The sequence below is a fragment of the Propithecus coquereli genome, unplaced genomic scaffold (genome assembly GCF_000956105.1).
Source record: "Propithecus coquereli isolate 6110/MARCELLA unplaced genomic scaffold, Pcoq_1.0 Scaffold357, whole genome shotgun sequence".
In the NCBI taxonomy this organism is placed as follows: domain Eukaryota; kingdom Metazoa; phylum Chordata; class Mammalia; order Primates; family Indriidae; genus Propithecus; species Propithecus coquereli.
In genome coordinates, this window is record NW_012149252.1 from 1,239,909 (window position 1) to 1,267,318 (window position 27,410).

The 27,410-nt window shown below is 36.8% G+C and overlaps 1 protein-coding gene across 1 annotated transcript in view; it reads left to right on the forward strand.

Annotated features, from left to right (window-relative positions):
• The first annotated feature begins 679 nt into the window (after window positions 1–679).
• The window catches only part of ABCA12 (ATP-binding cassette, sub-family A (ABC1), member 12), a 203,578-nt gene continuing 176,847 nt past the window's right edge, over window positions 680–27,410 (forward strand). The window contains 2 exon segments of the mRNA XM_012651460.1: window positions 680–748; window positions 11,695–11,788. Of these exon segments, the coding sequence (XP_012506914.1) occupies window positions 680–748; window positions 11,695–11,788 (163 nt within the window).

Sequence of the window (27,410 nt, forward strand, 5' to 3'; positions counted from 1 at the left end):
ATTGTAGCTAACGATGGGCTGAGGTTCAGAGATTTTCAGCTGAGTGCTGGCCTTATTGACTTAAAACACGTTAATGACACTTTAAATATTATAAGAGTCTCTGTGCCCAGAGTCTGTCAAATGATCTCTGTGCCCTGCCTCTGCTAGAGCAGACACTATGTGCAGGGAAGAAGACAAGAGAATGTAGGACAAGTCCTACTGGCCTGACAAGGGTACCACCTAATTCCTATGACGAGTCCAGTGCAGGTGACATGTTCTCTGAGGTGTGGATAGGCAGTTAATTTCGTGGAGAGTAGGAGGTGTGGATTCAGCTCCTTTTTTTTTTTTTTTACAGTGGGGCATTATCTAAACAATACTCATTCTCACTGGAATCCAGACTTCATGCAACAAGCAGCAACTGGATGTTATTTTAAAACAAGCACAAGCCACTGAAACACACCGATCTGAGTCCTTCTGTTGGAAGAAGAGTTGGTTGAGAAGTGCTTCTTGGCTAAGGATTAACCACACGGGAAAAGCCAGCAGAAACAGAACTGTGGGTTTCTTACCCCAGCCCCCAAAGAAGCTATGCCATGAAAAGGCTACCGACCCACTGACACACAGCAAGTTGGACGGGGCATCAATTCTTCTTTTGAGGAGTGGAGAAAAAAAGAGGAAGTCTCTTATTCCGAGCATTTGAAGGATGGTTTCCCAATGCCATCAGCTTCGGATCCTGGTCTGGAAAAATTGGCTAGGTGTTAAAAGGCAGCCGGTGAGTTAAAAAAAAAAAAGGTGGGAGTGTGGGGTACAGGGCATTACTCCAGGCAATCCTAAAATGTGATTTTAATGAAAGGTAAAAATAAGAGAGTTTAAAGGCATTTTTCAAAGCAGGAATTAAGATATTTAGAATTCATCCCTTTATCTGTCTTATGGCTAATAGAGCGAGTCTTAACATGCCCCAAAAGCAGTCTTTTGAGTTCAGTAAATTAAAAGAGTAAAACCAGGACATGCTCCAGGCAAAGAAAAGGATGTGCCTTGTTAGTGGTTGAATTGGAACTAGTGTTGAATTCCAGGTTCAGGCCAAAACGCTTTCAGAATTTTTCTTAATGAATTTACTTAAAGATGAGATGAAGGAAAACAAAGTATCATTTGAAAGGTACAATAAGTGGGAAGAAATGTACTAGAAAACCAAAAGCAATAATAAGCTTGGCTGAAAGGTAAGATTTAGAGCAAAAATAGTTTGAAGGCTGTTAGTATAGGAAAGCTTTTAAGAAATTTCAGTATCTAAAAGTCATCTCCTGGAAATGCCAAACAAGACTAATACGTGCCATGTTTTAAGAGTATTATTGAATCACTTACGTTTCCTGATACAGTCTGTTTCCTCTTTATTCGTTGCAACATCTTTTTTGTGCTCTTCCCTAAATATTTGCTTGTTAAATTACAAAATCAGCTATTAGATCGTCACCAGGTAGAGTCCAGGAAGATTGAGAAATTGTCACATATTCAGAAGAATGTTTGAAAACAAGGGAAGTTCAAAAAGGCATTCAAGATACTTTATTTTAGAGTGGTAATTCCCAGCCTTGAATGAGTAATATAAATATTATGCAAATAATATACGTCATAGAAACCAACATTTTATCTATGCACCTCATCTCACGGCTTGCTTACAGTGCCTGACACCTTACTCGAGTGTTCTGACGAGTGTGTTAAGAGAAGAAAGTAGATTTTCACTTACTTTTGTGAATTTGGTGGATAAGGTTTAAAATTTTAAGGCATCATGCGATTGCATGGGTGTGGGTTTAGACATAAAATTACAAACTTATTAATATTTTTATTTGTTTTTTAACTGGAAAAGTAAACACAAAAGAGAAACTCATGTGGTTGATACTGTTTAGCATTCAGCAGGGAGACAGTCCTGAGTGTGTGGATGTGGTCAGAGGACAAGAGTTGGGACTCCTGCCATTGTCCCTCATGTGACTTACATAGCACATGACAGTTTCTCTAAGCACAGGTTTTCCTGCTTATAAAATGAGCACGAGCCCTACCACATCTAATTCATAGTAGAGGAAGAATCAAATATGCTAATGCATTTCAAAGTTTAATACTTTGTATTAATAAACGGTAAAACACTTGGCACATAAATTAGTGAGGGATTTGGGGTAATGTGAGTGTTCTGTTTTATTCAGATCAAAGGTGAAAGGAAATCCAGGAGAAGGGAGTATAGAAGAAAGGAAGAAATTTACATACAGTAAAGTTCATAAGTGATGAAAATTCAATAGTTAAACACAAAAGCATAGGAGAGCTAAAAACTGGTATTTGTTATGTCAATAATCTGAATGCTGAGGTATGTTTTCCTTACAAGTCTATTTTTGCCTAAAAAATTATTTTTTTAAAAAACTCAAAACCTCAGGTGAATAAATGTTTTTCACTGAGAAATTTTATCTTTAGAAATTTTAATGACAAATCCCTTCCTTATCTGTAAAGTAGTGGGTATATCAAGTTTTAACTTCAGACTTTTTCTTCATTTTAGTCAGTTTCTGCTGGATATGGTGAAATATTTAGAGATGATTGAAATCAGATATGCGAAAAGTGTTTTCGCCATGATAATTGTATTGTTCTCATCTAGCCAAAATCTCTAAAAAGCCCCTGGTAATTACACTTTTCCTAGGGGAAGAGACTACATGAGCTATTTGTTCATTTTGGGACATGGAATGATTTCGATCAATCTTAAGTGCACCTTGAGAGAGTGGGACACAGGACAGATAAGTCTTGGTTTCAGGAAGTGAGGTCAGAGGAAGTCCAGAATTTGGGGCAATACAGAGGCCAACCTGAATCCATTATGACCAACCAGAGGGGCAAGAGAGACATGTAGAAGATGGTGGTGGCAAAAGGAGAAGGAAGGACAGTTTTAAGTGGAGGCCGAAGGGGCTAACGAAGACACATTTCTTTCTTCACAGTTTTGCCTGAGTCGAGTTTTAGCTCTTGGTATCAGGAAGAAGTCTTGAGGACACTGGTGGAAAGGATGTGCATGTGCTAGCATTATTTTTGGGAGGGAAGAGTGAGAATATAAAGAGATTGAGATGCTGGAATTAAAGATCTAAGGGCAATAAAATGAAAAAAAGTGTAAAGATAAAATATAGACAAATTAGAAGACAAGGACTGTGAAAAGAAGGTCATGTGACTTTGAGGAAAGGACATAGACTTTGTGTAGGAACTGGACTTGGTAAGCAAACATTTAATCAAGTGATCATTTACGATGCAAGCATTTCCATCCCTACATAATGACTCTAAAAATGGTACTTAAAAAATATACTTTTATTCCCAGGAAAACAGAAAATCAGGTTGTGGGACACTGGAAATGTATGATACTAACTGAATGTTACAGAAAAATGCCAGCATCACCACCATAACAACTTCCCCCAATTTTTTTTAAGAGATTCCATCACAAAAGAAGGTGGTGGGAAGAATAATCTATCGGGGAAGAAGTCAGGAGTCTATTCATGGAGAAGTAAATTACATATTAAAAAAAAAACAAAACAAAAAGCCCCAAAAATATATATAGTAAAATTATTAAGGTAGATTGAGGATTACTGGAGAAATATATTTATTAAAAGTATTAATATATGCTAGAATAAAAAGTAAGAAAAGAATTATAAACAGCCATGCTGTCTGGGAAATACAATGAGAATGGGATAAGCTAAATGTTCAGTTTGGGTTAAAAAAAAGGGTCTTTAATTTTTTAGGTGACCTCACACAAAATTGTTCTTGGTGTAAATCTCTCTTTGCTTTTTGTAAAATCAAATATCAGAATACTGGAATATTTGGAATTATATAACTCACTCACTTTTACAGGGTCCTAGAAAGCTCAAGGGACTCATCCAAGGTTACACAGTGAATTCAAAGCTCAAAGTCAGATTTCCAGGGATCTGTTCTTTCCATCACCTCACGCTGCTTTTCTGTCCCTTCTGAGTTGAGTTTACTTTCCCAGTATTCTCTGATCCTTGCTTGGTGTACAGCCCACCGAAGAAGAGATCACATCTGCTAAGGAGGCCTTAGAGATTGCCGTTTTTTTAATATTCGTGGTAATATCAATTCTCAATTGTATTGCAAAAAAAAAATAGAATACTAAAGGATAGTAAAAAATACATTAAGCACAACAGAAATGTTAGATAATAGAGAAAATCAATTAGATGCAGTTAGTACCCTGCTGGGCTTGTAATTTGACTCTAAAAATAATGGAAAAATGAAGATACATTCCAGCAGAGATGGTTAGCAACAGGGAGGCTTACCTAATGAGTTGCTAGTAATGGCAGGAAGACAACAAAGAGATTGCAGGCTGAAAGACTAGATAATACAAGATAAGAGTTTATCTTCCAGTAAGAATATGAGTCCTAAATAGGCATATTAAGCAATGACTTCAAATCTCTACAGAAGTGGAATCTAATTATAACATTGTCAACCTGAAGAAGGACAATTAACTTCAGTTGTAGTGGATCACACTTTAGCTCAGTTGACAGTAGCATTAGCTTTTCTATCTCAGACGGTCCCACAACTTGCTAAACTCTGGCATTTTGGATTAGGCACCACATACATCTCTTTCCACAATCCCTACTTTGTTCGTAACACTTTTTCTCACAGTGACTAGAGAAAGAGGAAGACTGAGCTTCAAAATTTTAGAGCAGGTTTGTCTATACATTAAAGTAATTTTTAGATTAAAACAATTTAGGATTAAACCCTGATCTCAAAATAATTCTAAATCAAAGTAAAATAAACTAGGCCCTGCAAAATTCACTCAACTGTGTGGTTAAACATTTCAATCCCTTTTACCTCTTTGGGTCAATATCATTTAGTCCCTTAATCCCTTTTAATTGCTCAAAAATTTTAGTTCTACCTGTTGATGATAGTGCCTGACACGTAGCAGACATGCACATTTTATTAATGCAATCAATCAAGAAAAAGTAACTGAGATGAAGATGTATCAGAAGTGGGAGCAATAGAGTAGTAAGTTGGCTTAATGTCTGATAGAAATGTGCTGTTTCCATACACACCATAGAAAATTTACCCATCTCCAAAGTGCAAACCTAGAACTATGGATTTCAGAAAGCTTTCTTGATTCTAGTTTCTGGTTGAGTTGTTTGTATGGTGGAAGTGTTTTTTTTTCTTTTTTTTTTCTGAGACAGAGTCTCACTCTCTTGCCCAGGCTAGAGTGCTGTGGCGTCAGCCTAGCTCACAGCAACCTCAAACTCCTGGGCTCAAGGAATCCTCCTGCCTCAGGGTCCTAGGTAGCTGGGACTACAGGCACGTGCCACCATGCCTGGCTAATTTTTTCTATTTTTAGTTGTTTGGCCAATTTCTTTCTATTTTTAGTAGAGATGAGGTCTTGTTCTTGCTCAGGCTGGTCTCGAACTCCTGAGCTCAAATGATCCACCTGCCTCGGCCTCCCAGAGTGCTAGGATTACAGGTGTGAGCCACCGCGCCCAGCCTGTATGGTGGAAGTGTTACAGAGCAGAAAGCCCAATTCATCGAGAACTCTGAGCCATTTTTATTTCCTCATTGAGGAACTAAAGTTTCTCATTGGGAAACTAAGATTTCTCATGGAAGCTACAGTTTATTCCAGATCTCAAATACTAAGCTCTTACTTTAGAATGTGAACCTTGAAATCCTCTTACTACTATCAAGTAACAGTCGTTCTTGTCTATAGGACAATGCAAAAATAAATAGAAAAGGAAGAAAGAGAAAGTGTATTTTATATATAGAAGCCTGGGAAATTTTTATTTTCAAGTTTGCAATAAAAAGTTATAATTCTAGGTTTCCAAAAGACCTTTAAGTTGACTTTCAATACTCTCATACAATAAATTAATAAAAGTATAGTATTCAGATCAAAGACAGCTACTAATCTATTTTGTAGTGGTTTAGCTATACAATTTGATGATTAATTGTGCTGGCGAAGCCAGACTCTCTGGCTTCAAACACCAGCTCCACCATTAGTGGCTTACGGAGAAAAAGCTTATTTTGTCTCTTTAAGATTCTGTTTTCCCAATCTGCAAGAGGAAATGAGGTTATTGTGTTAAAATGAGATAATACATGTTAAATCTTTAACATAGCATATTGTACATTCTAAGCAGTCAATATATTATGTTAGCTACTATCATTTGGAGTACTGTATTGAATTCTGACACTAATTAGTGTCAGAATTTCTTATGGTTATAAGAAAACCACTTGACAACAAGAAGTCATTGTGGGGAAAATATGTTGAAACGATATTTAACAGAATTGTTGAAGGTATCCAGGAAAAGAGGGGACTTTGTCTTTCTTCAAATACTTGTAGAATTTTCATGTGAAAGAGAAGGTCGAACTTAGACAAATGAGTGGTAGTCATGGGGAGGAAGTTTTCACCTTAGTATGACTAAAAATATCAGACAATATGAGTTGTCTAATGGTGAAGAAGTCCCTTGAAATAGTAAACTTCTAGGCACTAGAAGCTTTCAAGTAGAGATTGGATGACCATATGGTATGTGCCAGTCATTCTGGGCTTACTTCTGTTCCTAGAATATCCCACCTTCTTTCCTATCTCTGAGTCTTCACACAAATGTTTCCTCTGCATGGAAGACTCCCACTTCTTTCTCACACTCCATCCAACACAAGTCTTTTATTCTGCCTCTGCCTGACTTTTTTTCATCTTTCAGGTTTTAGACTTAGCTTCCCTTGATCTATCTTCCACTTACACTCTTTTCTTCCTATGTCATAGCATTATCCATTACATCCAGCTGTAATTATTTTTTTTATTGTTTCCCTTCCTCAAAAGATTGAAGACTTTAATTGCTCTATTCCCAGTGCCTGGTATGTAGTCGGTGCTCAACAATTTCCTAGAGCATTTGTGAATGCGTAAACCTTATATAAATGATTCTTACATCGTTTATGTTGAGCTCTAAGTTTCCTTAAAACTCTCCAAGACTCTGACTACGTGAACGGCAATGCAGATTCTTCATCCTAGACATCTTATTTTTATTTATTTTCAGGGTAAGACAAAAGAAATCCTGCTGAAATTTAGAAACTGTACTGATATTCAGTATCATTTATTTCTAACATAACCAACTTCAAACCACTCTAGTACATGGGGCACAAACTCAAATATCTACAGGTAATGTGATTATGTGATGTGCACCAAGTGCTTCATGAGAAAATAGGGAAGGGAGATACCTCTGATGAACTAGAGAGTGCATGGCCACTAAAGGCCACTAAAGGCATTCAAATTCCATTAACAACAACCACAACAAACCTGTGTGCAAGAAACAGAACTCCTCCATGAGTCTGATTTGGCCTTTCTACCACCAGTTGGTGACCTCTGCTCTAGGACAATAAACAGTAATTAAATTCACAGAATATTCAGATAATATTTTAAAGCAATTTTCTCAAATTTAAAAACATATAGTAAAATTTATAATTTGAAATTCACCTGTATTTTGTTTTCTTATTAACCTTTTAGTGAAAATGATAAGAAAATAATAACAATGTGGACACAAATAGAATCAGATGGACTAGCAGGAATTAGAATAAAGGGTTCTGACAAGATGATGGAGTATGGATGGCCTAAAGTTGAAATTACATGCTTTGTCGAAGTTTTTTAGAATATTCGATTTGTAAAATTTTCAAATATTTGGAATAATAGCTTTTAGCAAATGCAGAGGCAAATGTTACTATTAATAGATAATTCAATTTAATTAGTAGATAACATAGATCAGCTCAAGCCTAGCACTGAGATGTCCACTGAAAGAAGATAGCATTTCTTGGAAAAATAGGTATTTTCGGGGCTGGGACCAAAAAGGTACAGAATTGAATAAAGCAGAAACAACTTGTGGAACCAGAGGTAGGAAATAAATAACGCGTGCACACAAATGGGCATTTATATTTATATTTTATGTCCCTTTATATATTTTGGAAATGAGGAGTTGTATGCCCATATTGTTAATTTCAGCCCAACATTATAGCGTTCATTTCCCATGTAAAATTCTCCCGATGAATAGTGAGAAGCTGGCTCCCAACATGGGAACTATATTTACTTTTTTGGTCAGCCTCCCCTTATGTAATCCCTCTTCTTATGAAATCAATCACCTTCCACTGCCTCTGCCCTCTCTCCCTGCACTGACACCTTCTTCACCCCACTTGGGCTCTGACTGCCCAAGTCCTCATCACCCTGCTAGGGAACCACTTCCCTCACTGGGTCACTGTGGGTCCCCCAGTCCTAACGTGGACACTGACCTTGCCAGGCCCCACCTAAGGACTTTTGGATTGAATTTTTCAGGAAAGGAAGAAGAAGAAAAAGAGAAGAGACTAGAAAATCTCAGTAGAAAATAAACCCTGGAGAAATAGAAGAACAAATACCTGGGCCCACTAAGGAACTATAAATTATTCAGTGTGCATATGCCCTTAGATGCCAAGAATACAGAGCAATGGAATACAAAGGAGGTGTAGAGGGAGTGTGAGACAATTAAAATATTAGCAAAAATGCTAAATCTTCTAAAACTGGTGTCCTTAAAGTTCTCAAGTAGCTCCTATGTCTTCATGTGTAAAATCCATATATTAGCGCTTTCTCCAAACAAATAAAAAAAGTCGTGGCTCATCAGTTTAGTATTTGGGTCCTTGACACCGCATTTGCTTCTAGGTTGCTTATGGTAGATAATATTTAGAATGGTGTTGAGAGCAATCCTGCTGCTATGAAAATTTTATTTATTTCTTGCTTTTGTGATTAACTTGTCAACCTTAACATTTCCAAGATCACAGTGTGGAGGGCTTTGTATTTATTATTCCTCAAAAATGCAGTATGCTGAAATGTTCTCCAAATCTCTCTGACCTAAAATCCCAGGGAAATCTTCTGATTAGAGATTTGCATATGGGCTTGCTGTGGTTTTTTTGCCTTTAACAGAGTCTAAATTGCCTTAAATTTCCTTGATATAGATTACATTTTTACCTGATTTAAAACATGTCTAAGGTAAATTTCAAAATTTACCAAACATTCTCATGAAATCATCAAATTAGATCAATCAAAAGACAACTTAAAAATATCCTACAATAGATGTCCCTTATTTGAATGTGAATGTACACTTGTGTTGATATAGTTGATCTTAGCCACTGAATTCTCATGACATTGCCATAGAAAACAAATAGATACTCCTAAAAGTAGCTGTGGGACACTGTCTACTCAGATGAATACTTTCTTTAAAGAATAACGATGGCATCAAATACAAAACGGATAAATCCACAAACGTTAATATTTTTTAACCTTAATTTTTTATAGTCTACATTTCAAATGAGTCACATAAAATGAAAATGGCACCTTGTATCCAGGATCTGAAGAAGAGACTCTAATTTTCAAATGTATCAGAGACTAGGCTAGAATAATAACACCTCTTATATTCTGTAGCACGGTTACTTTTTAAAACACGCTTTCTGTGGTACTTTCATATTTGCTCCTCAGAGCAACATCATAATTATAAAAAATCCTGACCCATGTCCCTTGAGATTCAGATCCTTGTCCCCTGCTTTTCTCCACAACTGGCTATGTGACTTTAGACAAGCTATGCACCTTCTGCACCCCAGAAAATACAAACAGGGAGTTGGATTAGATCGAGGGCTCCTATCATCGTCCACGCCATGGATGTCTTTGGCAGTCTGGTCAAGCCTATGGCCCTTCTAAGAATAATGTTTTTAAATTTGTCAAATAAAATAAAATATACAGGATTATAAATAAAACAAATTATATTCAAATTCAGTTATCAAAGTCTTAAAAAGCAAGTTTATGAAATGGTAGTATGTGTGTTTGTTATAGCATTAAAAAAAAGTCTAGTGGTGATCCATAACTACCACAATTCTAACACAGTGATGAGTGTATATAGCACTTTGAGGTATCTGCAACAACTCTAATGTGATTTTAAAATATCCGTGATTTCTACTGGTGACAGGTACTGCTAATAACATTGTGGTTCATTGCCCGCGTTCACCATTAATGGAAATGCTAAATTTCAAACTAAAGAAAATAAAAATGCAACTTTTTATATGCAAATTTGCAAATGCCCTGAATTCTATCCATTAGATGATCTCAGAGAAACGTTCCAACAAAAATATTCTAAGACTTTATAAACAATCCTGCTCGTTGAGGAGGGTGACATACATCCAGGTCCATTCTCCAACAAAGAGTAGTCCATGGAACAGCAGCATTAGCATCACCTACCTGGGAGCTTGTTAGAAATGCAGAGTCTCAGGCTCCCCCTTAGACCTGCTGAATCAGGATCTATATGTTTACAAGATCCCCACGTGATTTGGGTATACATGAGTGTTTGAGAAGTGCTGCTTTAGATTAAGTTGTTCAGCCTGTCTGGGTGCTTTTTAACTATGATCAGACTGAGTGCTTTAAGACTCCTTAGATCTACAATGAACTTCTATTTCTAAAAACTTGCCCTTATACCCAAAGTCTAAGAAGTTGGTGACAGGCCTTCCAGCAAGGACAGCGGTGCTCTAGGACACACAAGAGAGATTTTAGTAGAAAATTTAGGTTAGGAATTACTTAAGGATCAATAATTGATTGGGTTTGGATTGCTTTGGAGAATTGAAGAGCCCCAGGTAGATAGTTTAATTTGGCAGAAGCAAATTGTCTCTGAAAAGTGAGGGAGGAAAGATAACAAGCCTGATTGCGTGATTACGCAGAAACGTAGTTCCAAGTTCCACTATTAAGTATAGGCAACGTTTGTCTCTGTGGTTTGGCTTGAGCACTGTAACTATTTGCATATCATACAGTTAATGTTCTTGTGAATATATGTTTTTCACTGTTCTGGAGCCAGTTTTATAGGTATATAAAATATTAAGCAGTTAGTGCCTTTAGACCGGAATCATGCCTACATGGGGAGAAGCAGTAGCTCCTGAAGTGCTTAAAGTGAAATTCTCTAACAGAAATTGCAGTGCAGTATATACATTTTTTGAGCACCTATCTTGCACCACGTAGTGGAAATTTAGGGATGAATGAGATACTATCCCTACCATAAAAGAACTGCCAGTTTATTTCAGGAACCAAACAAAAGAACACCCCAAAAACCTTTGCCTATAAGGGTATGTTAAGTTCTATGATAGAAACAGACGGGATATGGTAGTGGGATAGGAGGGGTTGTGTAGAACTTTAAATTCCTGTTTTCTCCTTCACTCATTGACTCAATTATTCCTTTGTTGGTCTATTCATTTGTTTATTTGTTTAATATTTATGAACCATGTCACACACCAGTCTTCATGGCTGAGCGTAGACTGCCGACATTGGAAGTGGTAAGACAGGTCTAGGTTGACATTATGGTAGGTTTTGTGTGCCCTGTGTAGAATGTTGTGTCTTATCCTAGAGCAACCAGGAAGCCCTAAAAGATTTTTAAGGAAGGAAATAACTGATCCAATTTGAATTTTAATATAATCACTCTTGGGGCAGTCATGAGAGGTGACCAGAAAGGAGGTTTTGGAAGATCATTTCAAAGTTTTCAGCCTGGAAAAATCATTCTTCTGTCCACTTAGAGGTCTTTTGCATTTAAAAAACTTTCTCATTCTTTTTTTATTAATAATATTTATAGGTAGTCAAATATCTAGCTCGTGTTGAAATATTATGGTATGACACACCTTTTGTAGCCACGTTTTTAAATTTTTGGTTCAACAATATAATTAACAATTTTTTCTATTGTTATTTCACAGCTTTGGACACTTGTCTTGATTTTATGGCCAGTCATTATTTTCATAATTTTGGCTATTACTCGGACCAAGTTTCCTCCAACAGCGAAACCAACTTGTAAGTAAATGATATTTGTTTGTTTCCCTAACTTTTGGATTCTAGTTAATATTTATTTTGGTACTGCTTTAGTGTTTCATTCTAAAAACTTTTTTTCACCTGGAAGTATTCGCATAAACCGTTTATGTGTTTTTTACTCAAGATTTTCAAATTAGTCAGAAAGTGAAGTTTGTAATATTTGTCTAAAAGAATATGAAGCTTGTAGGAGCCAGAATATATTTTAATCTTTATAAAATTTTGATTCATTCATTATTCACATCATAAATCTCACTGGGGTATGCACAACATAAACAAGTGTAATCTCATATTTGATCATTCTTTATTTTTATTGTAGAAAACCTAGACTTGTATTTGATCAACAGACCAAATGAAATCTGGAGTGCTATAAAAATTTCTCTCTTTAGTGCTGATATTTGAGTGATGTAAATGTGTCAACACGATTAGTTTAAAAGAAGATTGTTTTCTAATTAGTGCTGTTTCAGTTACATTTAGTCATTGCCAAGTTACAGAATGGGCAGAATGCCCACCCTGCTTCATTATTTTCTTTTGGATCCAGAATGGAAACACAGAAAAAACTTAGAGAAGTCCTCAGAACTGAGGGGATGAGCTTTTTAACCTCAGCAATTTGACCAACACTGTTTTGCTTTTGTTTTTTTCCTCGTGGACCCACTTTCCTTAGAAGAGGAGTAAAAGTCAATCAAATGTTTCATGTTTAACCAAATAGCCATCTCCTAAAAAGCTTCTTATAAATCAAATTTCTATAAATCTGATTGTATTTCAGATAAATTATGGTAATTTTCTATATAAAAGAATACAATGTTGAATTATTCTGTAAAAAGAACAAGCTAGTGACTTTTTAAAATAAGAACAATGTTTTTCAATCACCCAGTCCTAAGAAATAAGATGAGAGCCCTGCAGAATCTACCTGAATCAGGCATAATAGGATAATTCAAAAGAAAATGTCAACTCAATTAGTATAAAGCATTTAAACTCTTGGTGCTAGAATAAATAATTCCTTATATTTGAATGGCACCTTATTTCTGAAGGACTTTTGCACAAGTCATTACATAGAGTTGTTGATGAGATTTTATTAAGTTGTTTATAAAAACAGCATAATTTTCTTCTTTTCGTATTGTGTGTATATTAGTTCCTTATAACAGATTCACTCCACTGTATACAGTTGGAATTTATGTGTTCTTGCACATCTTAAGTAGCGTGGGCTTCAGAAATAATGCATTCAGCACATAAGTAGGACAAATACTCTTTGAAATATTCTGGTTTAATATGCTAATCATCAATTTGCTAACGATAGTAATAGAAGGGCTTTAATAGCTCCTTTCAACACTTATTTTCACCAATTTCTTGTTTTTAAGGATTTTTCAGTTACATAAAGTTCCTCTTATAAAACTTTCAAGAGAGAAATATAAGGTCTGTGAATAAGCAGTCTTTCACTAATTGGTGCTACCTGATGGCTTTTGGAGGTTCATGGAGACAATCCTAGAGAGCTCTTATAATTCTGCTAAATCAGGAAGAAAAAACTAGAGAAACAATGTGACACGTGCTTTCTAGACCTAATCTAAGGGCTCTGAACAGACAAAATATATGAAAGGAGATGAATACTCATTTTTACTTTGGACCTATTGTCATACTCTAATAATAATTAGCTATGGAGTGGTTATCTTTACGTTTGTGGATAGGAGAGAACAGAATTATAGGATAGTTCAAACACTGAAAGTATGTTTACTACTCTCTTAGACCTTGTAAGAGTCAGTCTAAAATACAGTTTTTTGGTTTGTTATGAGAGCTGGATGCAACCTTCTCACTTAACAGATGAAAACTTGTAACCCAGAAGATTGTATTAATAGTTTGCCAAAATTCCATCATGTAGGAAAGGAGAGAAAGGTATTGGAAATCACCTTTCCTTATTCTTTGTCCTTGAGATTTGTATAGTAACTTACCCTCCTACGCACAAATGCTTCCTAGGTCTAGAAAATCCTATTTGGATAAATAAGAGCCAAATAAAAATTATACCCAAGGTTTCAATTCATTCTATAATCAATACAATAGAAAATATAATTTTATAATCAGAGGAGCTGCGGAGTAATTTGGAGAATCTAAGACCGGTATAGAAACAGTTACTTTTTCTCTCTCTGTGGTAGAGAGGAAATAACTTTGAGATGACAGTTTGGATTTAGGTATTTTTATTCTTTTTTATTGTTGTTTTTGCTTGTGATATTTATCTATTATACTGAAAGATTAGAATTGGCCAATACTAAATAATAATACTAAAAATATTTCTTGATCTCATACCATGTGCCTGGCACTTAACTGAGGTAGTGACTCTATTTTTCGTGTCATAGTTGAGAACACTATTGCATGGGGAATTTAAGTAACTTGATCAAGATTGCACAGTTAATAAGTGGTGGTGTCAGGATTTGAACCCAGGCAGTCTGGCTCCAGAATCTGGTTTTAAGCTCATGAACTCACATTCCTTACATCGAATAGTTAGTACTGATTTTTCATGTTGCATCATTTAGATTTTGTAAAAAGTAGACTAAATATTAGCAACTGGCAATATAAACACCTCTTCTTTGTCTCTATGATGAAATCAAGAAATATGATGAACAGGTGCATTCAAATATATATATCGGAGTTATCCTAAATGTTAGTATTCAATGCTACCTCTGTCCGACTAATTCTTCATGGATCATTGCAGTTGTAGTACCACAGAAATCAGGTTCTGTTTAATAGAGTTAAAATCCTTTCTGGGCTACAGTGCTAGTTGGACAATAGAGAAATGAAGATGAAACTCTAGAATACATCCCTAGATGAAACTTGGCTATGATAAGAATGGGAGTTGAAATCCCATGGGCACATTCTGCTCCCAGAATATCCAGGCAGATCTGCAGGACTCGATAAATCATTTAGAACGAATATATTTAGCGACTCAAAGGACTCCCTCCACGGTCTTTCTGACTGATGGGTGTCTGGAGAAGTCAGGGTTTTTGGTAAGGAACCAGCTGCAGTCCCTGCCACCGTGGGTGCTGGTCCAGGGTAACATATGTATTTTTGACATCATCTGCCTTCACTCACTCCCTTTTGTGTTGTGACAAACAGATGAGGTAACTAGCCTCTGCAAATAATAAATTCCAGGTACTGAAGCGCTTTAACCCTGGCTGGCAGGCCCTGATGCTGCTTTTATTTTTCACACAGGGAAGACATGAGCTGAGGTGCCAAGTTAGAAGTAGTTTCAGCTTTGTATAATCTCTACATGCAGAGGCTTGTCAAGAGGCAAACTTTAAAGCCGAAACACCATGCTTAGGAGCAAAGGCAAACAAAACAACACAAACCTCCCCAAACGATTTAGACTAAGCCCAGCTGGAATGCGCAGCAAGTTTATTTTGTCTCCTTATAATACACACATACCCATGAAAGTCCGGGCAAGAAGCTCCTGATTACGGCGGAACGATTCTTCAAGTACAGTAAAACCCTGCCAGAATGAGATAAGTAGACTCCAAAAAATGCAGTCATGTCAAACAAGGAATCACTCTTTTGTGAAGTTAATGAGAAGCAATGTTTTCCAAGTGGTCAAAAATATCACTACAAGCACAAAGGAAATCATACTGTGCTAATAGGATCATGCACTGAATTAAGCTCCAATTATCTCAAGGCAGTCATTTTCTAACATCCCTGCCCCCTCTAAGGATAAGAGTTTCAGCTCATCCCACATTCGAAAATAGGAGAAGTTAGTTGGCTATAGAATTATATCCAAATTTGTTATTACAGGGCTATACTGAATACCCCCCATCCAGTGTGACTCCATAGCTTTGGTAAACGCAAGATCATCCAACATTCCTAGCATGACTTTTGACTTCCAAAGCATACCTTTTGTCTTCAGGGAACCATAAATAAAAAATTAAATAAAAATTAATAATAAGGATGAACATTTATTGAACACTTAACTAAATATCAGACACTTTGCTAAGCATTTTGCATATATTGCCTTAGTTAATACTTACATCATCATTTTGAACTATGTAGTATGATCATCCCTATTTTAAAGATGAGAAAACTGAAGCACAGAAAGGTTAAAGAATTTACCAGTGTTCACATGGTTACTATGTGCTGGAGCCTGGATTTTAACCAGACACCTGTAGATGGGTGGTTTTATCCAGGTCATAGGTTCCAACAATGGCAATCCTGAGGTCTGGTTCTTTTGAGTTTACAGTGTCTCCTTTTTCTTCTTCCTATCACCTATTGGCACTATGATAGATGAAACATGGCTGTAAAAGTGAATTCAACTGGTTTTTGTGCTTGTCAGCAGCTCTAGGAAAAAAATGTGAGAAGAATGATTAAAATTGTTGATCACTTGCTGGTTTGTGGGATCTATGCCTGTTGTTAGACGTACAGTGCCAAATTGTTAAGAGGAACTATTGTGTAGTCTATGTTGACAGAGCCAATGAGGCATCTTACCGGTGAGGGCTGTGAAAGTCAGAGGAGTGAGGTTTTGTCTGGCCTTGCTCTTGCTGCTGACTTTTCCTGAGGTTTGTTTTCACAGAAGTGAATGCAAGTGCATGAGTTCAGGATTCCAGGGAGTACCATGCTCTCCAAAACACCTGTGATTTAATGGTAAAAATTGAGGCACTCGTAAATAATTTTGCTTACTATCTTGGCTCAAAATGTATGTAGTTTTTTGTTCTGGGAAACTTAGAACTCATTGGCATTCATCTTTTGCTGGGGATTGCCCAATACGGTTTCTCCATTCTGATGAGTGCCAGCAATACTAGTCAGCCTTGCAGGTTAGAAATATATGAATCACCTCTGACTGCTCCCTTTTCTTTTCCTCCCGTAACCACTGACTTTCAAGCTAGAATCTGTCTTGTGAAATGTGTCCTGGAGTTACTCTTGCCTTTCAGTCCCTCCTGCCATCCCTTGGTCCCATTGTTACATGCCTGGACTGATTTAGTAGCTTTGTTCATGTGACAGTGTGTGTGTGTGTGTTTGTGTGTGTGTGTCTGGAAGCTCTACCTCCAACTCCTCCCATGTTTCATCATCAGATAAATACCCTGAAATACTCTTTGGGCCCATCAAGTTTCAATTCCTCTTTGCCTGACTTTCAGGACCTTCATAACTTCATGTCCATTCTGTTCTGTGGTAGGATGCCTGTGCCTCCTAAGGAGGAGGTGTCTGAATGTGCTCCACACATCCCATGCTCACTCCCACTTTGATGCATGTGCTCACGTCTCATCCTGAATGCCTGTTAAAAGACAAGCTCACATCTAAAGCTTCCTCCCACCTTAGCCTCCCCAATCACTCAAACTCCAATCAGTTCTCCTTTGTATCTCTCTTGCTCAGTATTGGCTTATAGTGGTCTTTGAGTATGTGATACTTCAATCTTGACTCACTTGTTGGATGGATAGTACAGTAACAGCAGAAATCACGTCATAGCTTCATACTCAGATACACCATGGTTCCTAACAGTGGACAAAGTAGGGGTGCAATAGGTCAGAATCTGGTATGCTTTAGAAGATTGATATATGAATCTGAGATGGGTAAAGGGCAAGGAGTTAGCTTGTTTTGGTTTGATATTTACTTTTCATATCCAGGTAAATCTGACTATACTCTCAGAAATGTCTATAATGGTCATATTGGGAAAAGAAAATGAATAGAAAGCCCCATCATTCCTCTCCAGCTAGATCCACCTGGGAATTTCCACCATAAATACTTAAGAGTTCTGAATGTGTAGGAGAGATTTTTGTGTAGGAGAGTTTACAGTCTGCTTCCTGCTTAAGAAGTTTCAGGAAATGTTGAAACAGCTTTTGAATTTCACGGCCAAAGCCCCATCCTTTACTTCTTCCAACAGTAAACCATAGTCAATGACTTTTCGGGAAACATTACTGACCCTTTAGATGGCAGCATGGAAACAAAGTCTGTGGAATTCATAGAAACTGAGATTGGGAGTAGATTGGGATTCTGTTTCCTCAGGTGTCCTGCACAGAACTGTCTGAAATAAGCAGAAGGGAGGGAAATGTGAACATGGCTTTGTCACGCTCATACATGGGGGTGGCTGCAGCTCCTGCTGGAAGTTGCCCATCTCCTCCAGCTCCTGACTTGACTCTCAGGCAGTGCAGATGGGCACACCCTAATGCCAGGTAACATGATGCAAGGATTTCTCAACTAATGCCCTCTTAGGCTCAGTACACACAGAGTTGCATCAGAGAACCAGAAATACCTCTGAAATACAATACAACTTAATTTAACAAGTAGGAAAATAAAGAGTATAGAACAGCTGTTGATTGCACAATGATGGGTTTATTTTCTTTTATTTTCTATCCATTCTGTATCATCCCCACTTTGGCTGATCTACCTTTCGAGCTTCCCAGAGGTGACTGCCTCACTGAAGTTGGCCATGGGGGGAGCCACATGTCTTCTCTTTCTTAACTCCTTTTCTCTTTTCTTCCCTTCATAAAAAGCAGAGGGCCTTCTGTTACTCTCAGATAGGGAGCACTGACATCTAAGTCCATCTGATAAGTCAAGATGAATAACGGATTATTTATAGCATTCTTATAAATATAGTCACATCCCTTGCTGAGGTTGCCAATGTCAGTTGATGTCGCCGATATCCCTTTGAAGCTAAGAAAATAATTTCAGCTGATTCCCCTTCACTTACCAGGAAATAGATTTCAGACACAGGCTCACAGGTGAAGGCAAGTGGCTGGCCATGTTTTCCCAAATGACTGTTTTTTTAAACTTTCTTCTAAGCATTGTCCAGGATACCTGGCCTATAAAACCTTAGTCACTTAATGCCACTCTCACTAGTCACATTTTCTCATTCTCTTTGATTAGATTATGTTGTGTCCTTTGTCTTTGATAAATGAACCAGTGCATTTTTAGAGTGAAGTAGACCTCATGGAAGAAATGCTATAGCATTCAATTTTCTCTGGCTCTCTGATCAGTTAGCATTTCATGTGGATTAGAATTAGAATGACCAATAATATTCTCACATTTTCAAACATAAAATCTTTGTGTTGGTTATGTATTTAAATATTTATGTTTATTTATGTAAAAATTATTATTATTGTGAGAGGCAATATAGGGGTAGAGAGCACAGACTCCAGATCCGGACTGCATGGGTTAAAACATAAGCTTTGGACAAATCACTGGATGCTCTGAGCTAGTTTCCACACCTGTATGTTGGAGCCAATAATAGCACCTACCTCATAGAATTGTTGTGAGAATTAAATAAGTTAGTATTGTTAAACACTTAGAAAAGTTCTTGGTACATAGTAAGAACTACATTAGTATTGGATATTTTTTCTATATTATATTATTTATAATATATTATTATATATATAAATACATATAATATAATTATATATAGTATAAATATAATATATTATATATTTATAATATATTATTTATAATATGTATGTATAGAGTATAGCATCAATCACTGAATATCTACTATCGTGTTACTATTTGACAGACGAGGAAACTGAGGTTCACAAGAGGAAACTGAGGCTCTTAAAAGACTCAACTAAAGTTTCATAGCATTTATTCTTGCTATCATCACATATTTAAAGGGCACCTGCCATGTCTCTTAAGCGCAGATTAAGAAAGCTTTGAGCCCTCAAAATGATCAAGTGTATAGGAGAGTAATAAGTATATCAGAAACTGTAATGCAATGTGAAAAATCCCACAGTGGAGGTAGGTCCAAGAGCAGAAGCAACAAAGAAGATGGATTCAGCAACTTTGCCTGGGACCAGGGCTGGGGCTATGGTGAGGCAAGCACAGTGCAATATTCGAGGGGTTAACAAAAAACTCAATAATCAAGATCACTTGTATTTCAATAAAATACTTTTAAAAATCAAAATTAGTACAAAAATTCCATGATGAACAAAATATGAAAATTTAAAGTAAAATCAGCGTCGAGATTTTTCTTTTGTCTCAGGCTCCAATGTGGAGCTCCATGCTACAAATCATGTCTTGGCATGAGTCTTGAAGAGGGAGCAGAAATTTGTCAGGTAGACAACTAGTGTCTTTGCATTCCTTATAGACAACATGAGTGAGGACACTGAACGTGGAAGGGTTAGATGTGCCAGGAATTTGCACCACATGTACTCACCATCAAATTGGTATTAACTGATTGACACATAAGTGCACATATAAGAATAACATTTATTGGATGTTGGGCGGGGAGGAGGGGATGGGTGGGAGGAGGAGACGGGTATATGCATACACAAAGAGTGCGATGCACACCATCCAGGGGATGGACATGCTTGAAGCTCGGATTTGTGGGGGGAGGAGGGGCAAGGGCAACATACGTAACCTAAACATCTGTACCCCCATAATATGCTGAAATAAAAAAAAATAAAAAAGAGGAGGATGCTTGTTAAATGGTGGGAGATAAGTCTGTTTGGTCAATACCAAAAATATTCAACTTTATTTTGAAGGCAATGACAAGCCATTGGAATTTTTAACTAAATTAATTTTATTTTAAAATGTTTATAACTTTTTCTGACCATAGAAATGAATGCTTATTATTAAAAATTAAATAATACACTACAAGGTTGCATATTGTAAAAAGTGGAAGTCCTATGTGATCTTGACCTCTAGGAGAACCCTTGTTAACATTTCGATGTACATTTTCTGAGACTTTTTTATGTGCATATACAAAACACACACATATGCACACACTCACATACATGTGTACGCACAACCAGAATAGGACCATGGGGACCCGATGATGTTTCAGAAACAGTCCCTGCAACAGAGGAGAAGATGGCTCAGAGCAGCAGGAGCTGGTGACTGGGCTGGGCATGGAGTTCTGGTTTTAAGATTCCTATTTCAAGTTTCCTTTTCATGATCTCTTGATTGCCTTGGAAATGCTACGGAGCTAAAAGTCTGTACACTTCTCTATCTTAGCTAGCTATTTCCTCACATTTTTAACACCCCCTCCTTTGATCCCTCACCTTCTTTCCAGATTTTTTTAAAATCCAGATTTCTCTTAAAAATAGAGAATTACTTTTTATAATATGGAGATTTTCAATGCAAGGTTAGCCATGACCCTCTGATTTTATACTGTCCAAATGAGATTGACAAAATTCAGGAGAAATTTGGGGAGTGAAAATGCAGCAAATTAAAGAGAAAATAATACAGGAATTACATGCTATTATCAGTATTTTCCCTCTTTGTCTTTTCTCTATCTTTGTGAGTTATAAACAGATGTACTCAGACACTCTATCTTAATCAAAATGATCTAAGTGTGTCTGCTGAAATATATAGATTCCAGAGCATTACCCTAGACTTTCTGTGTTGGCATCTGATGGTGGTGGTGAATGGGGTGATGTTAATGGCCAGACAGCTTGAATTTTGAAGAACTCCCCAGGTGATTATGATGCTACTTAAAATTTGTGAGTTACTTTTTCCTTTTTTTCCAACTATTTTTTTTTTAAGTTTAGATTGGTTTGCATTTTTCCCTAGCTCACCACTATGAAAGGAAACCAGAGAATGGATTTAATTCTTTAAATAATTTCAGGAAAGAATCTGCCTTCACCTGAGTGACCTTGCAGGATTTCAGTGAAGGCCAGCAATCTCTGCTTCATTTCATCACTAATCTTTCACTGTAGTCCTCAGGATACCAAAAGTCGCTCACTACTTTTCACATTTTATATTGAAGACAACAGTTGGGAAGAGGAAAACGCCTCCTCTCAGAGAGTACTGTCAGATGATGATTACGGAGGGAAGTGTTCACAATTTCCTGAACAGGTGTTCCTCCAAGATGGTTTCATGTTGAAGTTACATGCCCAGGGAAACCCAGTTCCATGCAAACAAGTGCTTCATACTCTAGCATTTTAACACGCAGCTTCTGGTTTCATAAATATCAGGAGAATGAGAAATGTCAATATCTTTTCATCATTTTGACATTGCTACCCTATATGGAGATGGTGAAGAGATGCTTCTGGAGATTTATATTCTACAAGGATGTGCCAAAGGCTGCAAAGAGTAGGACTGTTTCTGTCTTCAAGTTGTTTGTGATCTAATTGGGGAATGAAGAAACACACACAAAAGGTTGTATGCCATAACAGATTTTGAAAAATAAAAAATTAAATATAATGAAAACCAAAGTGTAAAATATATGTTTTGGTCCAGTATTTTGCATATAATGGGAACTCAAATATTTTTTGATGAATTAATAGTGACATGTAACAACAGTTCAAGTACTTAGAAAAATAAATATTAAATAAGCAGCATTGGCAATGAAAACTACCTGAGGTTTAAAAAATGAAAAGATTGCTATGAATTAGGGTAATCAAGAATTACTGAAGGATTAAATTAAGCTTGGGAGGAAGCAAATGAATGTATAACAGGAATAGGAAATGGCTTTCAAGAGGAGGAAAGGGCATGATCAAATCTTGGAGACAGGACTTCGCAGGGATAACTGGCAGACAGGCAGACTAGTGTGATCGAAGAGGAGTGTTTTCCTTGAGAGCAGAGGAGATCAATTTGAGTGGGGTTTGGGCATGTAGGGTTTTGAATACTAGATCTAGGAGTGTGGATTTTTAGCCTGTAGTAAAAGAAACACTGAACATCTATGGGGAATTATTTAACTGTGCGTTTTCCAACATGGGAGGTAAAAATTGTTTATATTCATCCATCAAAATTGTTTATATTCATCCAGATGTGTCCATCACAGGCTGTATTACTTATCTATAGCTTTATAACAAATTGCCCCCAAAAACTTGGTGGCAACAATAATAAACATTAATTAATCTCTAGATCCTAGGGGTCAGAAATTAGGGAGTGGCTTAGCTGTGCGGTTTTATCTTAGAGTCTCTCATGAGTTTGCAGTCAGAATCTCAGCTGGGACTATGGCCATCTGACAGCTTGACTCCGGCTGGAAGATCGGTCTCCAAGGTGGATCGCTCACAGGGCTGGCGACTTGGTACTGATTATTGGTGGGAGGCCACGGCTTCTCCCCCCAAGGGCCTCGAGGCTGCTTGTGTGTCCTCATGACATGGCAGCGGGCTTTCCCCAGAGCAAGCAATTCAAGAGACAGTCGGGAAGAAGCTGTCCTTTTTCTGACCTCACCTTGGAAGCCTTGAAGAATCACTCTGCCCCATTCTCTTCGTGAGAAACAAGCCTCTCAGCCTGACCTATATCCAAGAGAATTAGGCTCCACCTTTTGAAGGAAAAGTGCCAAAGATTCTGTGGGCACATTTTAAAGCCACCACACAGACTAACAAGATTCGATGGTGCAATAATAGCAACATAAATATGCTTGACATATTTAGCTGCGTCAAGGCAGAGTCTTTATCTGCTTTCTGCCACACTGCATTCCTGGTACCTAGCACGGTGCCTACATGTTGAGGCACTTGTTAAATATTTTTGAACTATTACTATTTTATAGATGAAGGTATTTACTTTCAGAGATTCTAGTGATGGGCCTCACTAAGTGTTGAAGCAAGATTTAACCGGGTCTTACTCCCCACATCCTCTTTCTACTCACTATGCTACCTGTCAAACACAATCACTCCTGGCTGTTAGAGATGCTCACCTTGCTGTTGGCACAGCTAACAGAAGCAACTCTCCGGAATATTGCCTGGTACTTAGCAGTCACTGACAAATATTTATTGAACAAATGAATGAATTTGGCACTACAATAATTCAAAGCTAGAGGTATAAAGAAGTCTGTTCAAATTTACTCATAAATCAGTGGAAAACTGAGGAATATAGCCCAGAGTGCTCGCCTCTTATGCAGTTTATTGTATTGTCATATTTACTGAAACGGTGCTGTGTTTAAAGTGCAGATGTTACACTAAGAATATGGAAGATATGAAACTCCTGTGGTTCGGGAAGCTTTATGATGGCCACACACAAGGATTCTGTGGCTAATGAACTTTATATCATTGCACCATTTTTTGGAACATAGTCTTTTCAAGAGTGGGGATACAGTGGAGGGGCAGTGTGCATCAGCCGGAATTTCTCCCATTTGAGTAGTATCAGTCTTTGACATGCAACCCACAAAGAGGAACAAACAAATGAGGATACCACATACCATACCTAAACTCTCATGCACCTCACTACACAACTCTCACATGATTTATTCTGGAAATATTTTGGACCAAAATTGAAGCTAACTACTGTCAAAACTTCACTCACCTCCACTGAATCTTGTTAGCTTTAATTAGCTGTTTTTAGGTTGTATAATAAGCAGATCTCTGAAAACCAGAGAAAATAATTATAGAGCTTCGTTACACAGATGACATTCCTTTCAGAAGCATACTAAGAGCTGAAATTTAAGGTCTTTATTTTGTTGATTTATCTTTAGTTTTATGTGGCTATTTGACATGAAATATATAATCCAGAAGGTAAATAACAGGGACCAGGGAATTTCATAGGCAGGTTTAATTTGGGGTTATTATGAAATTTGCATTAACAATAGGTAATATAAATATAGCCAAACTTCCAGAACAATAAGCAATCGGTTTTTCTGCAATGTTAATGCAAAGAGTATGATATTTTAGCTCAAATAAATCCTAAAACAAATGAACAAGAGTGGGATTAAGTTAATCTCAAACTTCAGGAAGGTGTTGAAGGTATTAGAACTATGGTTCTAATCCTGCTTTTGTTACATAGATTTCTAGCACCTACATGTGAATACCCCTAAATAATAACATTCAGCTACTCATTAGGCAAATGTTTATTTATTACAGTATCATGTGGAATCTAAAGGAGAAGAGCATGAGTTTCTTAGGTAAAAACATTGATAATCAACGTGGTAACTCTAAAATCTATGATCTATTAACATAATCCACTTTGGTAGCAGGAACCACAAATGTACCAAGATTAAAGAAAACAAACGAATAACAATAACAACAACAACAAAAAACATACCACATTTTTGGAGGCTAAAGAAGTTAGGCAAACCCTAATATCTTAAATAGGACTTAAGCTGTGTTCTCAAAAAGAAAAACACTAATAAAATAATTGGATTTGCATGGAGAAGAATAGGGAATTTTTTAAGGGATGGAGGAGAATGATCCAAATTCCTGACAGTGGGGATGTAAGGTGAATGGGCTTATTTTGCTTCAGGGAACCTTCTCTGAACCTCTGTACTAGGTTAGTTTTCACCCTCACCCCACCTCTTCCTTGTAATTTATTGAGTATGCATTTATTTATTTGATGTCTGTGTCCCTTCATAAGATCTGTTCTGTGCCTAAGCCTGTTTTTTCCACCAAATATCAGCAGTGCCTAGCATGTAACAAACATTCAATAGATAAGAAAATGCCCCCCTTCCCCAAATTCCATCAGTTTCTACTGGGAAATAAGTTTGAATGGGTAGAATAGGACCAAGAAACCTAGAGTCTCAAATACCAGGGTGAAGATATTGGGATGTCTTTATCCAATAAGCAATGAAGAATGACCCATGGCAGTAGGAATATGGCATTTTGTGCATATTAATCAGAAAATGTGACAATGCTAGATCACGGCGAGGAAAGGCTAAAGCAAGAAAAACAATTACAGTTATCAGAATTATAAAAAGCATTGGGCATGCTCTCTAATACAACTGGAGAAACAAAAATGGAAAAGAATGAATAAATCCTAACGATCTTGAGAAGAGAGAGTCAGTAGAATGTGATGGAGATTGGATTTGGGTGATAAAAGGAATGATTTGAAATAAAAGCATTCTTCTGGCTTTTGACTTGGAAGTCTGAGAAAACAATAATAATAACTTAACAACAATGATCTCTTTTATGTAATATTGTCTTTTAATTCTTGTAAACTTAAGTCCCGGGCTTGACCTCTTTGACCTTGGTAAGTTAACTTCTCTGGGCCTCAGTTGAGGATAATTAACATACTTACCTCATAGCATTTTGGGGGGAGTTAAATAAGAGACTACAACTAAAAAGATAGTATGCACTAAGATAATTTGTGATATCACGAAAAACGATACTTACAGTCTATAGATCCATACAGTAAGGACTCAGTAAAGATTACTATGATTAGGTAACTTGCCCAAGATTAAACTGCTAATGAGTGGCAGGGCTTCTGACTTAAACCCAGGTCTTCTGATATATTTGTTATACTTGAGAAAAGAAATAAAGGCACAGGGGTAGAACTGAAATATTAGTTACTTAGTACCCAAAGGACACCACTCATTTACTGCAGTTCGCGCATTAAGAATAACTGATCTGATGTTTGGAGGAAAAAAAGAAATCACCGGTCTTATCTTAGTTTTGCCAATCTAAATTTTCCTACAACTTGAAAAAGGACACAAATTGTTCTTTGGTTTCTATACTTATGTACTGGATCACATATGTGAAATTGTGCCAAGAGAAACACACTGGATAAAAACCCTCTTAATGCTAAATTAGTCCTATAATCTTTAGTGACATCCATTGTTAATGGACCTTGTTTCTCTTTGTGACTCTGAATTTTAAAACTGAAGACAATAAAGATGCTTCGCAGAAACAACATTTGAAAGAATTTTTCTCTCTCCAGTAGGACCCAGATAGCAATCACATGGGAGAAGTAAATGGGGAGAAGTAAATTGAGGATAAAATGTTTTCTGAGAGCAGAAATATTTAGAGGCTTTCAGGCTTTTGCACACTAATTTGTAAAATGTAGCCCTTGTTTTACTCTCATATCCTTGCTAGTACGTGTCTTGATTTTCTTCAATGTAAGAGTTCCTAGTAGTTTTAGAGTAGTAACAGTTATTCTTTTTCTTTTGACATGCTCTTTTCCCATTCTTATGAGAAGGAATTTGAATCTCATGAAACAGTAAGAAAGAAAAAATTTCATGGTTTATAAGGAAACTATCTGAACATAAGTAAAGCTTGAAAAAAAAAAAACTTGACCATAGTCAAAACTAATCCAAACACAAATAGGTGTTAATCCACTTTAATCATTCCTATCTTCTCTGCTGGGTTCAATATTTATCTCCAGTGGAGGTCTGAAGTACCAAAACATTCTTTGAGTGTTCTGACCATGATTTGATTTTGCCCTTTTAAAATTTGTCCAAACTCTTCCAGCTCTTTCAATGTGCATGGCACTTACCAGGTGTTAAATAGATATTTATTTAATGGAGGGATAGATGGATGGATGGAGGGACAGATATATGAATAATTTACAGAATGATTAAATCAATGTATCACTGAAGTTCCTGAAAAAAAGAAAACTAACTCCCTTTTTGCTACTAAAACTCATTTGGGGAGCCATTGTGTCCCATCTCCAACATCATTCAGCATTACTACTGACAAATGCATGATAGTAACTAGGAATTAACAGTCTTTTTGTCAAGAACAGGTGTCTCCATTCTCATTTCCTTTTCCTTAATGAAATCAATTTTGCCTCTTCCCATTTATTAAAATTCTAGCTTGGGCTGGTGACAAATAACCCCAAACTAAGCCTCTGACAGCTTCATTTCCAAATCTCCCAGTCAACTCATGAAAAATGAATCTAATCCAACTCAGTTCCATTAGATATTGAAATCTAATGGTTTTTCATTATGTTAAACTAACCCAATTGCAATACCTAAAGAAAAATAATTAAGGAAATGTGGGTCTGTTACAAGTTTACAACACATGTAATACTTAATATCTAATACTTAATCCTTTAT